Source organism: Manacus candei, unplaced genomic scaffold (assembly GCF_025592945.1).
Source record: "Manacus candei isolate 608988 ecotype Guabito, Panama unplaced genomic scaffold, ASM2559294v1 h1tg000023l, whole genome shotgun sequence".
NCBI classification, from domain to species: Eukaryota; Metazoa; Chordata; class Aves; order Passeriformes; family Pipridae; genus Manacus; species Manacus candei.
This window is the reverse complement of record NW_026138071.1, coordinates 10,219,899-10,235,506: the sequence shown is the minus strand read 5'-3', so window position 1 is coordinate 10,235,506 and position 15,608 is coordinate 10,219,899. Positions and strand designations below refer to the sequence as shown.

The 15,608-nt window shown below is 32.8% G+C and overlaps 1 protein-coding gene across 2 annotated transcripts in view; it reads left to right on the top strand.

The window, feature by feature from the left end:
* LOC127471000 (sodium channel protein type 2 subunit alpha-like) overlaps positions 1-15,608 on the top strand; it is a 73,592-nt gene that overhangs the window by 47,565 nt on the left and 10,419 nt on the right. For both annotated transcript variants that reach the window (XM_051787240.1, XM_051787241.1), the window contains 5 exons: positions 5,407-5,527; positions 6,102-6,256; positions 7,303-7,476; positions 13,151-13,273; positions 14,764-15,045. In XM_051787240.1, the coding sequence (XP_051643200.1) occupies positions 5,407-5,527; positions 6,102-6,256; positions 7,303-7,476; positions 13,151-13,273; positions 14,764-15,045 (855 nt within the window). The remainder of the gene's footprint in view (positions 1-5,406; positions 5,528-6,101; positions 6,257-7,302; positions 7,477-13,150; positions 13,274-14,763; positions 15,046-15,608) is intronic.

Below are 15,608 nucleotides of genomic sequence, written 5' to 3'. Positions count from 1 at the left end.
GAAGTTCTATCATTATTAGAGGATGAAGGAAGAATGGGAAGCCATACAGCTTCAAAGTATTTTGCCTACTGTATGTATATATTTTTCAAATAAAAGAGATAATCACCTAGTTAAATGAAGACTAGAACATGAAACAAACAAACCCCTTAAAATTCTCATTAATATGCATTAAGCACTATATAAATACAGAAATAGTTTCCAAATCTGCTAACCATGTCTTTGTTAATTTTATTCATTCTATTTTTATTTATGCATCACAATTTCTGAGTGCAGATTACTAGTTCTAGCTTCTGCATTTCTAATTTCTCTAAAATAAACTAACAAGTTCTGTAGAAAAGTTTGTTGAATATTTCAGGTGGTATGTATTTCCCTTTTTCCAACTAATAATAAAATATTTAATAATAATGTTTTAATTGTGTTAAAGCCATGTTTGAATTAGAGATTCCAAAAAGAGGAAAACTAGTGATCCTGTGTCTTGAACTTCACTACCTACCATTCTTACTTCTCACAGGGGTAAAACCAAGCTGGAGCAATCAAGAATGCAGCTCTGGTGCTTTTTAACCAGGTAGAGCAACGTGTCACCACTTTCACACAGGTTACCTAAGCAAGTTATACATATATATGTATATATATATATAATCACTTTTTAATGGATTTTGACTGGCCTGCATGCTCTTCAGCTATGTACCTTCCCTATCCATTGCAAGACAGTAGAAACATGCACAGCTGCTCTCTGCTGAGTCACGGGACTCACATCACAGCATGGTCAGGTGGGATTGGCAACCCCAACATATATTTTTTAACTCTGCTAATGATTTTTCTGAATATTTAAATACAGTTTTTAGCAGTAACTGCATGCTCTTCAGGTTTTGAAGTATGGATCATAAAAGTACTGGAATGTTATATGCTAAAGAAGCCAAAGAAAAAGGGAGCATGCATAGTTTTTAAAAAATAAAAACAACCCTTTTTGATTCAGCCCTTATAAATGTAAATGTTTAATGAAATGTGTTAAGTGATTTATGAAATGATTACTGCCATGACTTCAGCTCCTTGTTGAATAACATTTGAATTATTGCAGTAGCTACTTGTGTAAAAATTACAGTGTTAAACTTTTAAAATTACGATGCACTGTAATGCAAATATCCAAGATGCTACAAACTGCACTGGATTCATCGGGACAGTGCATATCTTGAGTTTTATAAACTGAAAGCAGAGAAAAGTGTTTCATAATTCCTAAAATGACAGCAAATAACTCTCCTTAAAGAACTCTCAAAGCAAAACATTTTACAAATCCTCTTTTCTCAAATCTTAAACTCCTTCATAAATAGTGGTTTTTTGGAATGTGTTTCACAATAGTGGTCTGTAAATGAGTTGGAGGACTTTTGTGTAAATTAGAAAGACTATGGAGTAGTCAACATAATTTTTATAAAATTCTATATATATTTAACCTAAGGTTTTTTTCATTATAGGCAAACGTGCCCTCCATTGATGAGTAAATTGGCAGAGCCTTCAGGAATAGGGACAGCACAGGAGCCAAAGTTATATGAAACTAAGGAGGTCAAATTATCTTAGTAAAACTAGGCATCAAAATTTTGAGGAGATTGACATTTCAGTCCTATAGCAGGATTGAAAGCTGTTTCCTTTAGGCAGAGTTTACTGGCTTCAAAAGGATCACCAAGTAGTTAATTTTGTACCCTTGATAATAGTGCAGTATTATCTACTTATATTATATTGTAGTCTAAATTGCCCAGAGATGCCAAAAGAAATTAAAATTAGTATGTATTCTGAAAATTCTCAGATTTTACTGATTAAATTTTAAACCAAGATATGCTCTAAACATCAAATAAACCTCTAATGAAAGAGATTCTTAAAGTAATTTTCTTAATATTATATAAAAATCAAATATCATCACATCCGAGAGTTAAAGTCAGTTTAGAATCACTTTGGAATCATCAATTTTCATTATTTTATATTTTTCACTCAATTACAGTGCAACTTTCAAGATTCAAAGGATAAAACCACATGGCTGAATTACTAAAGGCAATTTGTAATGGCTGAATCCCTTTTTTTTTTATTGTCACTTGAATCATGAAGCCATTTGTAAAGCTTAAAATTTAAATAGCCTGCTCTTGCTCTTATTGAAATCTAGAATAGAATCAAATGAGAGCAAGACTGGGTCTTAAGTGAATGCTTTCTTGTAAATGGGCACACTAATATGCTGTTGGTCAAAGCTTGTTTTAATGATCGAAGCTGTTGATAAGAGATGCATTGCTCTGAAAGGACATTATGGAAGCTGATTATACATACATTAACCAAGTATTTGGGTTGGTGATGAAGCATTTTTTCTGTTATATTCTACACAATAATATTGATATTGCTGTTTTCAGAAAAATATAATCCCATTGAGGTAGTCTGATTTTTTGTGTGTGTGTGTGTGTGTGTGATTTTCACAGTATTGCTCAGGCTTCTGCTCTAGTCAAGCATGTTGTTTTGCTGATTCAGGCCTTGAGAATGCTGCATCATAAGCAATCGCTTTCAAATGTTTCCTTATAAAGGAAAATGTGATATCATTGAAGATGCAAAGAAGTATTTATAGGGCATGGTGTGTTCTAGAAGCTGATAATCACATTTATGAGCTGAAAAGAAGACTGTGCTAATCTATCATGAATCTTGAGCTTCCTATTAGCTTTATTAGTTTCATTGCTAGAAAGAATATCATTAATGTCACCTTATTTAAAATGTATTGATTCTTTCCTAATTTAGGGTCTTGAAGCAAAGAAGAGGAGTTTTATTAACTAATGAGGTTTTTTTTCTTAATAATGCAGTTGTTCGAGATTATTTGAAAAATAGTGAAGGGAATGCTTTATGTGAAAATTATTTAATAGAATTATAGTAGGTTTTTTTGGTTATAAACTGCACTTTTGTCACGTGGTTTTTAGCAGCTATGCTGACAGGACTATTTGCAGCAGAGTTTACATGGAAAGATGCAGTTAAAATTTTGACTACCTTTTAATTTGCACTCCTAGATTTAGAATTGATGCTTACTATGAACCTTTACCTTGCCGCTGTTAAGTCAGTAATTGATTTAATAATGATGGATCAGGCCATGAATTAGTTTTAATTTCCCTAACTTGAATGTGACAGATAATTATGTTCATAACATTTGGTTTTTATTTAATGAAGAAACTGCCTATAATTTCAATGACAAGTTTCAGACTTCTTATTTCTTGGTATTTCTATGATATATAAAGAGAGTTAATTCACAAGTATTTTACCCTTTTTAAAGGGTATGTGTGGATAATAAGGTGGTGTGCTAATAATGCTTAATATAGTGTATGTTACTGGGCATTTCAGTTTGTAAATGCAATATAGATCATGAAATTTAAAATATTCTCACAATATGAGATATGCAATATTTTATTCCAGACTTACAGATTTACATGACCAGTAATAAATGATTCCATTTAGAGGCAATATGGCTGTAACTATTTTACATATATAAATTTTGGAAATCATACAGGAAGCTGAGTATGAAAAAATGAAACAAGGTATTTTAACATGTTTACTAAGCAAAAAACCTAAACTTTGGAAGCATCTAGTTCTCAATGTATTTATCCAAATCTTTTCACATTTGTCAGCATGATTTTCCATGTATGACAGATCATGATACGTAAAAAGGGAAAGAATGGTTTTTAAACTCATACCTGTGTGCTTGTCAGAAATCTTTTCTATTATGTGACAAGTCCTTTATTTTTGGTCACAGTGCAGTAACAACCTGATGTCTGAGTGACCCTATATTGACTACATTTGCATGTGTGTGCAAAAGTCAGCTTCTTGAAAATTAGCCCTGAAATTATCCATTACCCAACATGACCTTTATTTTAAACTTCATTCATCTCATATAAGAGTTGAATATGAGGAAAGAATTGATTACAAAGCTATATTAAGATATATGTGCCGTTTACTTAATTTCTGGCAGAGAAAACCCTTAGCTGCGAATAGATTTTCCTGAAGAGACTGGGTTTTAACTGAAGAGTTGAATAACTAGTTCTAATTTGCAGCAGTGTGAAGAAGAAGAGACTACATGGAAATGCCTCTTTTTTAAAAAAACAAGTTATTGTTATTATTTGTTGCAAAATCATTCAAATCCTCTGAACAGAAGGGGTTTTTTTATATTCTAAAAATGTCACTATCTTGAAAACTAAATGTGAAATGTAGTTGGTATTAAACATTCTCTCAACAAAATTGTGTAGAAAGGTCTTCATCCTTTCTCTACATGGCGTTCATCCAAAGGTCAAAGGACTTGACCATATTTGCTAAACTAAACCCACAGATCTTGTCAGTGACCAAATGCCCTTTTGTTACATCAGTACTTGTACAATTGATTTAAGTTATAGGTGCACTCTACATTCCCCCTTGAAATTCCTATGTACTATAGCTACATGGGATAAATCAGAAGAATTTCACTGCCATGATTTTTTTAATGTTGCTTTCTGATTACAAGCCTTATTTCACAGTAAAAAAGAATGTATTTTGGATGAAAACAATTAAAGACAGAACAGCATTGACAACTGAAAACAAGTTATAAACTCTGTCTGATTATTGCATTTGTTCTGTGCATTATTAGCAGGTTCGTCCTTTCTTAAAAGGACAAAATTATGGGCAGTCTTGCATGACTGATGAATACTTTGACCTGATCAGAATTTTAATGTACTTGGTAAAAAGTTTCTTTATTTGAGTTGTTTTATGTCACTCTTCAATTCTTGCAGTTTTCAGATCTAGAAGTGCTTTTACTGTAGTAAGGGCTATAGTATTTCACTATACAAAAAAGTAGTAGAATGACAGAAAAATCTGGGATAAAAGGAACATCAGGAAGTCCTTCAATAAGCACACAAGACTGGAATGCAAAGAAGATATTTTGGATCTGTTAATTTGTGCTTTATGAAAAAATTAAATTGTGCAGAAAATTGCCATTAAATGCTATTATATTTACAGCTTTTAAATCCAGATAAGGTGTGTGTTAGTGGAGATTTCTGTTAGTTCATTTCACTCAGAAAACTAAGACTCATTTTCAGTGTAATCCAGTATAATAGTAAAGAAAATGAAGTAATTTAAGAGTTGGGTACATGTAGACTCTCCCATTTTAATTCTATTGAGAATTCTTCAGAAGTCAGGTACGTGGATCAGGTTAGTAGCTAAATTATATTTAAATGTTCCCTATGCGAAGATAAACTGGGAAACAGAACTATACAATGTACATGTCATTACCGTGGATTTACTTTTGGTGATGCATATTTGTAAGTTTACCATTCTTCAAAAGTCAGACTGGCATGATTTGATTCAGTATCATTTCTTACAGAATATGTATCTAATGAGAAAAATTGTTCTGTGGAACTTTACTTGCAGAAACTAAATGCATCAAGCTCATCAGAAGGCAGCACAGTTGATATTGCTCCTCCTGGAGAGGGCGAGCAAGCAGAAATTGAAAGTGAAGAAGCTCTTGAACCAGAAGCCTGTTTTACAGAAGGTTGTAGAATAACTGTTGACATTATTACTAGCACATTTAAGTTCTTGAGGGTTTCAAGTCTAGTGGGCCTTCTTGACCTCAAAAATCAAAAGAAAATACTTTTAGTCTAGAATGCTGGAAATCAGATGCAAAAACAAGGTTTCCCTAGGCTTTAAGTAACTTTATCTATCTGGCCACTGCATACATTTTATAATGAAGAAAGGTCATTAACTTTTCTGCTGTCAAAATGCTTTTCAGTTATTTGAAAGGGCCCTTTAAATTTGGAACAAATAAATTTTTGTGTGACTCCACCAACAGTTGGAACAGTTACATGCCAACAGTCAAAAAAAATCAATGTTTTCTGGATTGACTTTACTCATAATTATGTCTCCTATTGTCTGGTTTATCTCAAGATTAGCTATCTAAATTCAGATATTCAGCATCCTATGTGATGTGATATCCTATTCAGCATTCCAGTGATTAATTAAAAAAAAATTATAAAATTAGTTAAGCTTCTAACAATATTGATATGACAGTAAATATTGACTTTAAAGTAACTGGCTTTTGGATCCTAATGTCTCTTAATCTAATGCAGGTTGTGTGCAAAAATTTCCATGTTGTCAAGTAAGTATAGAGGATGGCAAAGGAAAAACTTGGTGGAATCTTAGAAAGACCTGCTACAGCATAGTTGAACACAACTGGTTTGAGACTTTCATTGTATTCATGATTCTCCTCAGCAGTGGAGCACTAGTAAGTAGAACAAAATTGCAGATGCTGATATGTTTAGATATCTCTTTAGGAGCAACAGCAAAAATCAAATTTGCTTCAGAAAGACTTGTTTTCCTTGGAGCTGTATAAAACTCCCTGCATTTTATCATTTCAGGATGGAATGAAATTTGATCCAAACTTGAAAAAGTTTGATAAATTTCACATGCACCTTTTTAGTGCTACTTTTGTCTTACCAGGGTAAAAATAAAACTTGTGCAATTTTCTTTAAGACAGTGTAGCCACTCAGAGTTTAAATTGCCTGCCAATTTTCAGCATGTTTGTCAAGAGATTTGAGTACAAAGGACTGTTAACTGTGAATATATAGCTAAATGTATGGTTTTAAATCCTTAATTCCTTCTAGGCTCAGCCACTCCTTGAATTTTCCTTATGAAAGACTATACCAAGAAATGGAATAATTACTTCATACTCTTCCTTTTTTGAAGGCAGGAGCTACGGAAGAGGGCAGCAGCAAATTAAACCTAACAACCACTTTTCAAAGAGATTTACATTACCTACCTTTCCAGCTTTACTCAAGTTGAACAGTTGCTACAATATAAATGTGCATAGTTGTACATTCTAGCAACCACATTGCTTTTTAATTTGACTTTTAGACATATGTTTGATTGATGGAGGATAGAAATGGAATCCCTCTAGCTGCTTTCTAGAATGCAATAGACATATCTTAGACGTTGTATAAGAAAGGTTTGGGGTTTTCTGTGTGTGTATGTGAAAGATTCTTAATACCACAGAGGATAAAAAAATCATGCTGTGAGTTTATGTCTTCATACATTAGTAAAATAAAATATACATACATATATATATATATATATTCAATTCCAGACAGGGAAGAATACATAATGTTGCTCCAACTTGTAATATGGTTAAAGATGGAAAAGATATAAAATAAGAGGATGAAGAAGAACAATGGGAAAGATTAGCTCTAACCTACTTACTTAATATTATTTATTCCTTAATTTTATCATCCATATTCTGTGAAATAGTAGTAATACCTGGATATATTTTTATAGGCTTTTGAAGATATATATATTGAACAACGCAAAACTATCAAGACCATGCTGGAATATGCTGACAAAGTTTTTACATATATTTTCATTTTGGAAATGCTTTTAAAATGGGTAGCATATGGTTTTCAAATATATTTTACTAATGCCTGGTGCTGGCTGGACTTCCTGATTGTTGATGTAAGTATACAGTCATTAATATCATAAAATTCACTATAGTAAAGTTTTTGATGTTGTAAAATTCATTACCACTAAGTAATCTTATAAACATGCAAAAATAATTCACATTGTGTAGTTATACTGCATTAATAGTAGCCTGCAGTGACCTGGAGGTGTTATTTGAAGTACATTCCTATGCCAAAACAGAAAAGATGGCTGGACGTTCTTGATGGTTAATAATTTCATACTCACGATGTAGCAAGAGATTTTATGAGGAAAAAATCGAGTTTTTAAACATGCTATCTTTGATCATACTACTTTATTCCTTAGCAAATAAGACAGTTCATTGTTCAAGTTTCTTCTAAAACACTGCAACTTTTCAAGTGAAACAAAATACATTTGGTCCAGATTTCATCTGAGTTCTCAGAACTTTCTCCCTCAAAACTATCCTGTTATCATTTCTAGCAAAACCAGAAAGGCTGTGGCTATTTGGTCTAAAATTTAATTAGTTTTAATAGGCTGACAATCTGCAATAGTTAAATCAGCTATAACTTGGCAGGGTTTGTGATAAAAGAGAATACAAGGTTTCTTGGCTGCCTTCCCAGCTGTGATAGACTCCTGTGCAAAGGCCTTGCTTATGTTGTCAGAAGGGATCAAAGTTGGTTTTGCTCCCAGAATATTTTGGTTTCTCGCCTTCGCACATTATCTGACCCAGTTCATTGGCTATACGTGTCCTCATTGTGGAACTGAGAGATGGCATCTCAGGGCAATTGATAATAATTTCTGTCCATGCTGCCATATTTCTTGAGAAGTTTGCATAAATCCTGGTCCCATCAATATTTTTCCTTTATGTATGCAGAAATGCATCAGATTTGTAACTCCCACTAAAAAAAAATAACTACCTAGATTGGCCCATAACTCAAAATGAAAGACCACCTCTTTTTTCTAATCAGCTCAAGTTTGTTTTGTTGTACAGTTAATATCTAGATCTGTCCTGAAAATCTACTCTACTCATGAATGAATGGTTTTCTTTAGAGGATGTTAATGAAGCAGAGAGATGGTCCTTTACAGGATTATGTTAAGAATGGATTTTTTTTAGATAAATTATAACTCATGTTTTAATTATTCTTTTTCTAACTTACACCTAAACAGATTATTCTGAGCCATACTCTGTGGTTTCTTAGTTTAGCCTTAGACTTATAAAATATATCATCGTAATTTAAGCAGCATATATTGCTAACTTTTTACCTGTAACTTATAATTTTATAAACAAAAGCATAACTAAATGAGATTGAAACTTTCTACTTTTAAAGAATTATATTTAATGTTCCATAAGGTGGTAAAAAATACCTTACTGTGCTTAAGGCTAATTCAGGAATTTCTTTAGCACCATCAGACAGCACTTGGAAGAAATATGTGAGCTCACGTTATCTTCCTATAGAAAAGCAGAGAATCTATGCTGCTTTAACAGACAGTTTAAACAGGTGTGATTCAGTGGCATTCTGCCAGTGAGAACACCAGTGTCTCCTTCCTCATTACAAGTGACTAAAGTTAATCAAATTGTTTAATTCCATTCTCTAAAATTATTCAGGAGTAAACACTGATAGTCCTTTAGGGCTTTGACCTTTAATATCTCAGATACCTGAGTCCCTCACTGCGAGAAGTAACCATAGTTGCTCTCACTGTCTGTGAACAAATTAGATTTTAATAATTACACTAAGAAATGGTAATTTTCAGCTCTACCAGTTTACAGCTGTGACTCTTGGTACATCTGCCTAACTCAGTTTAAGACTTTATCATGCCATCTCTCTGCTCCACTCTTCTGCCTGGTGCAGCAATGTCTGTAGCAAGGAGCAGATATTTCGGTGGAGTGGCTTATGTACCCAAAATTACAACCTGGTAAATTAGATCAAACACATTTATCAGTGGTTTCAGCAAATAGACTGAATTTTATATGCAGACAGCTGTGAATAAGGCTGATACTCACTTTTTTGGAGGGAGGCTAATTCTGGCAGAGATATCCAGTAAAGGTTTGAGACAACGTCTTAACCCAACACAACTAGATTGTATGGAACACGTCATCCTGTACTTTGATTTTTGCTTTTACTCCTCTTTCCACAGCCATCTCTCATGAGTTTATTTTGTCTAGGTTTTAAGGTACAGCTGTAATGATTCTAAGTTGTCTTTGCCACATACCAAGCTAGGAACTAACTAGGACATCAGGAAAGACAACAGGGAATACCCAATCAGTTTTTCAGTTATTACATTTGTTTGTAAACTACTGTTGTGTAGTTTTCTGCTATGATATGTAATCTTAGATAATCTTTAATTGATAATATTTTATGCTATATATTTTTTAACTTTATGAGTTGGTCCTATAGTTTGGTAGAAACACTTTATTTTTAAATTATTGTGTTAATAAATCATACATGCATGAAATGGAAATAAGTAACATTTAAAAAAAAATCATGTATTTGCCAAATACTGTGGGACAATAATGGGTCTGTAAGTAGAATGAAATATTTGACCACCCTGAAATTCCTAGCACCTGATAGAATTCCAGTGGGTACAGATTTTGAACAATTAAATGTAGAATCCTCCAACGGGGCTTGTGTCATAGTACATTAAAAAATGGTCATATTGATGGCCTGTTTAATATTTCTTTCATATAGCTAAAAATGTTTCATCCTTTTTGTGAAACAATTAAATTAATTTAATTAAACCATGCTTTCAACCCTTTTATTAGCTTTCCAGAATAATTAACTCAGCAGCAACATTCTGGAAAATATCAAGGTCACATTATACTACTGTACTAAATGCCATGCACATAGAGTAAGAGGCAAGTCATGCTGTGCCAATTTCATAATAAAACTAATAGAAAATAAGAATATTGATGTTCTGGGAAACCAGATATATAAAAAATGTCACTTTTTCTTCCCAGTCAGTCTCATATTTCATTACATGCATCCTAACATGTATGTTATCTGGCTTGGAAAATCCAGAAATAATGAAATTAATTAATTAATTCAAAGGGATATTCAGATGACATAGACATAAACCCCAACACTGTTGTTCAGTGAGTGACGGAACAGAATCATAACTTGCAATTATGCATCTAAACAAAATAAATTTTGATTACTTGCCAGTAAAACAGGTTAAATTAAGAGTTATTAATGAAGTACATATATATATGTATCCTATGAAGTACATATATATACGTATCCTATAGCATAGGATCATAATTAGCCCCCTCCCCAAGTAGCACAGAATTCCTATGGATGAAACTTTTAGGCCTAAATAGAAATAAAGTTGAGGTGAAGCTGTGTGAACAATGATCTGGCTCAGATGACAAACCTGACTGAAGATTTTGAGCAGGGTGAATTGTGACTGCCAAGTTTCTACATTAGAAGACAAACAAAAATAAGGACACACACTCCACCGTTTTAGGAGACAAATGTAGAAAATCTTTCCACTGTTTTGAGTACTTTTTCTTTCTTAAAATTACTGCATCTGCATGCATTCTTATCTCAAAATAAAGAAATTAATCTAATTATCAGTGTATAGAGACATTTATTTTCTCACCTACTAGCAACAAAACAAGTAGAATGGATGAGAGAAAACCAAGCTAAGAAGACTAAGAACACCAGAGCAGTACAGAACAGCTAGCTGTATATCCAATAGAATTCCAAGCAGATCTTTGCTTCTCCTATGAACTGTCCTTCAGAGGGAAATGTTTCCAACAGATGAAGTATTTCTCTGAGAAACAACTTCAGGTTTATGGTGTAATAGCATTAGCACCATGATAAGAAAGCTGCCAATAGTTTGAAATAGAAAGCACAAACAAGACCTTACAATCAGAACCTGAGAACTGCCAGTGCACACAGAGCCACTGAGCTTAGAGGAGCTGCCACTGTCTAACTAGCTTGGAAGGAGTCTGGTTTGTGAAACACAGCTAAGGCACGATGCTAGTTTGGGGAGAAAGGTATAAAATGAAGCAGCCATTAATGTGAGTTCAGTTTTAAAAGAGATGTCTTACTCTCCCAGAAATATTTTTTTAATATTTGTTTCATAATTTAATTTTCATTGGTAAAATGTGCTGTCTTTCCACTAAAGTTTATTGTCATGTCTGGGCATCTTGTTGATGTGAATGAATAAATGAATATTCTACTAAAAATACAGAAAATTCCATGTCTTGTTATCTCTGGAATATATTAAAGGTGGCTAAGGATAACAAAGAACTCTTTCACTGCAGAATCACAAGACAAATAAGGTGTACAAATGACAGTTATTAATAACAATTAATGACAAAGTTAATGTAATGGCAGAAACACTAATGTTGTCTCTTGTAAGAGAACAGACTTCAGTTACAGACTACAGAAAATGAGTAAGATTTTCTTTCTAATACGCTTATAAATCACAACAAGTTCCATTTATCCATTACAGCAATAAAATAATCCTTTCCTTTAATAAAAAGAATTACATCCTGGCATATAATCCAGTTGAAATATACAGTGATATGAATTCACTAAAATACTATTTTCTGTTAGATTAATATATATAGCAACATAGTTATGAATAGTTATGAATAGTTATGAATAACTGATTTGTATTTGCTCTTTGATTGTCATTTTGAGACATGATCTTGTAACTCTTGTGTTTTTAATGTCATCTAATTGTTCCTTATGGATATAAGTAACATAGGATACCCATGTTTTAAATAATGGACAAAATCTTACCACCCTTATCAGTGAATGCCTATTTCTGTACAACATTTGAAGAGCTCTGCACAGAAATGAACATCTGAGGAATTTCCTCAAGGACCAAAATATGTCTATGTTCATTTATGTGTCTTTTGGTGTAGAACTGAATAAAATATGAGTAAGGTATGATGTTTTACCACTCCTGTCTCCAAAACTGCTCGAAGTAAATTAATTTCTTTCACATTAACACTGTATAAACCTCAGTTCCATTTGAGAAGCAAATTAATTGTGCCTTACTTAAGTGGATTGTCTTATAATAAAATCCCAATAGCAATCATCAGGATCTTACTACTGTTGTAGATAATAAAGCTCTTACTATGAGATTTATAAGGCTAGTATCTGTTGATATCTATCCCATAATGTTTTTTTATACAAAATATTTTCCTATATAAAAACAAATAGATTTGTCAGGCAAGTGAGAAAGTACCAACTCTTTCAATACATATTTCAGAAATATCCTGGTTATTGTTGCTATGAACTCTCTGTGTTTGACTTAGAAGTAATATTTATAACAAATATTTTAAATTAACCACTAAAATATTCAGCATATTATTAGTGATTCTGGATATTCAAAAGATTGTCAGTAGTTAATCAAATATTCTAATATATTCAGAATTTTAAATTGTTTGGAAGGTTAAACCTTAACGAAGTTACAGAAAGTATGGCTATTTTGTCTTTATATATTCCTGAAAATCATATCCTTCACGAACACTGTGCTTCCATATGACTGTTAAACATTATTGAACCATAATAGACATTCAATAGCATATATTCCTTTTTCAACCATGCCTTTATGAGACCTCTTGCCTTTCCAGCAAGTATGAAAATTGTGGCATTGTTCAATTTGTCACTGTTGATCTGTTGGTTTGTTTTTTTTTTTTTAAATAAACAGTGTAGAAACATTTTTAAAATAATATTGTTTCTGTATTTTATAGGTCTCATTGGTTAGTTTAATAGCCAATGCTCTGGGCTATTCCGAACTCGGTGCCATTAAATCACTACGGACTTTAAGAGCTTTAAGACCTTTAAGAGCCTTGTCACGATTTGAAGGAATGAGGGTGAGATAAAATGAATGTGTCTGAACGAATGTATGCATATAAAAATTAATGTGTTAATGGTTCCACTCATGCCTTCTTCAAAGAACTCCAGAATGGGAATACATGCAAAAACGTGGAAAAAGGCCTTCCACCATGTCCTTATAAACAAGACCTGTGTACAGCTCACCTTTGGAGACCAGACCTCGTGCTCATTATATTTGCGTGCTCACTGCTGCACTTGTCTTATCCCAGCCCACTGACCGTTGAAATTTTCATTGATTTGTGGACCTAGAAAAGTAAAAGGACATGACAGATTTTAGAACAAAGGGTTGGAGATTTTTTTGCAGTTTAGCTGGGAACTTTTCTTATCAATTTCTGTAGCTAACTTCAGTTAGTTTGTCAGTGTTTCAGGATGGAACAGGATTAGACAGAAAACAAAACAAACCAAAACAAGATTAAGAAGCTGACAAGAGTGACACACCAGAAACTAAAGCCCCACTGTGGCTCCCTGTCTACCTGCCTGGGAAAAAAAAGTCCCACAATAAATGTTCTAGTATTAGGGAAAGATTTTCTGAGCATAGGGTTGGAAGTACTGAAATAAGCATAGGGTTGGAAGTACAGAAGGGGAGAGATGGGAAATTGTTTTCTCAGCTAATGTCTTTTTACTTCATTTGAATGCATCTGCTGTACTCTTACATCTCCTCCTAGACAGCTAAAACTCCTGTGGGAAAAATATTATTTTCATATTCTGCCAATCTGACCAAAAGAAAAAAAAACAAAACCAAACCAACCAAACAAACGAAACAAAAAAAAAAAACAAAACACCTAAAAAACCTCTATTGCAAGCTGTCTGCTGAAAATGCAGACTATGCTATTTCCTGGAAAAAACAAGGAAAAGTTATTGAGAAATCTCTTTTTAATTTTTCCCCCAAAAGTACTCCAATGCTGCAATACATGTTTATAGTCTGGTCATAGCTCTGCACTTTCTGAATAAGTAGTGTGTTACATTGTATATGGATACTGAAATACGGTGCTGGCAATATATACATAAAGTTTCTAAGAATAAAATCATTAGTAATGATAGTTTTACATGCAGACATTTTTTATTCAGTCTTCTGCATCATCATTTTTTAAGCTTTTTCTGGTTTATTTGCTATTTATTTTTATTTATAGATTTTGATTTATATTGTTGGAATTTAACATTTATTTCTCTCTTTTTCTCTAGAGCACACAAATTCTCAGAATCCATCTTGCTACTAACAGGTTTTCTTTCGCTTTTTGATTTTTTTTCAGACTTTTGCATTGTCTTTTGTTCCATGTTATTTTATTTCTTGCTTTTTGCAATCTCATTAGCATTTTATTAAACCTTAATTAATGTTTCCTCCATAAATCTTAATGTAGTATTTCAACTGCTCATCCCATATTAATACTTTTTAAACATTTTTAAAGTGTTTTAAATTTTTTTTTCTCTTCATTAACTAAGTGACTATTTTGTCTAATTTGTACACTAGGTGGTTGTAAATGCCCTTGTAGGAGCAATCCCTTCTATCATGAATGTATTGCTGGTATGTCTCATATTCTGGCTAATCTTCAGCATCATGGGAGTAAATCTGTTTGCTGGAAAATTTTATCACTGTGTCAACACTACAAATGGTGAGATGTTTGATATCAGTGATGTCAACAATTATACTCAGTGTCAGGAACTCATAAAAAACAATCAAAGTGCCCGATGGAAAAACGTGAAAGTAAACTTTGATAATGTAGGAGCTGGATATCTTGCTCTGCTTCAAGTAGTAAGTAAACTTATATATTTTCTTTTCGCTTCTTTTAAAGAATCTGGAAAAATGACTGTTAAGTAGTGGAATAATTTCTTTGTAGCAGTGATGTGCAGCTCACACAGCTCTATTGCACTGTTTCTTGTCATTTTTGTATTAATGGTAGTAGAGTAGTTTTCCATTCCAAGGCTCGGGAATACAGTCTCATGATGATGATAATAATAATGTGAAAATAGTTTGTGGAAAAGGTATAAGAATCTTTTTAGTGGTGCACAGTATAGAACTATCATATTCCTTAATGCTTATTAAAGAGTCATTATAGTATATAAATAAGCATTATGTTACTTATAGTATTATCCTTGTGAAGTATTAGATGTTATTGTATTGCATGGCATATTCATTCCATTAATTACTGCTACTTATACAAAATCTGTAAATTGTGTTTCCCCTTCAATTCCTTATCCTGTGCACTGTAGTACAGAAATGCCTCTGTTCTAAGTACTGAGTATATTTTATTTACGTTAGAGAAGTGAAGACCTTAGCTCTTTACAGGCTCCTTGGCTTAGAATGGAGCTTCTGAT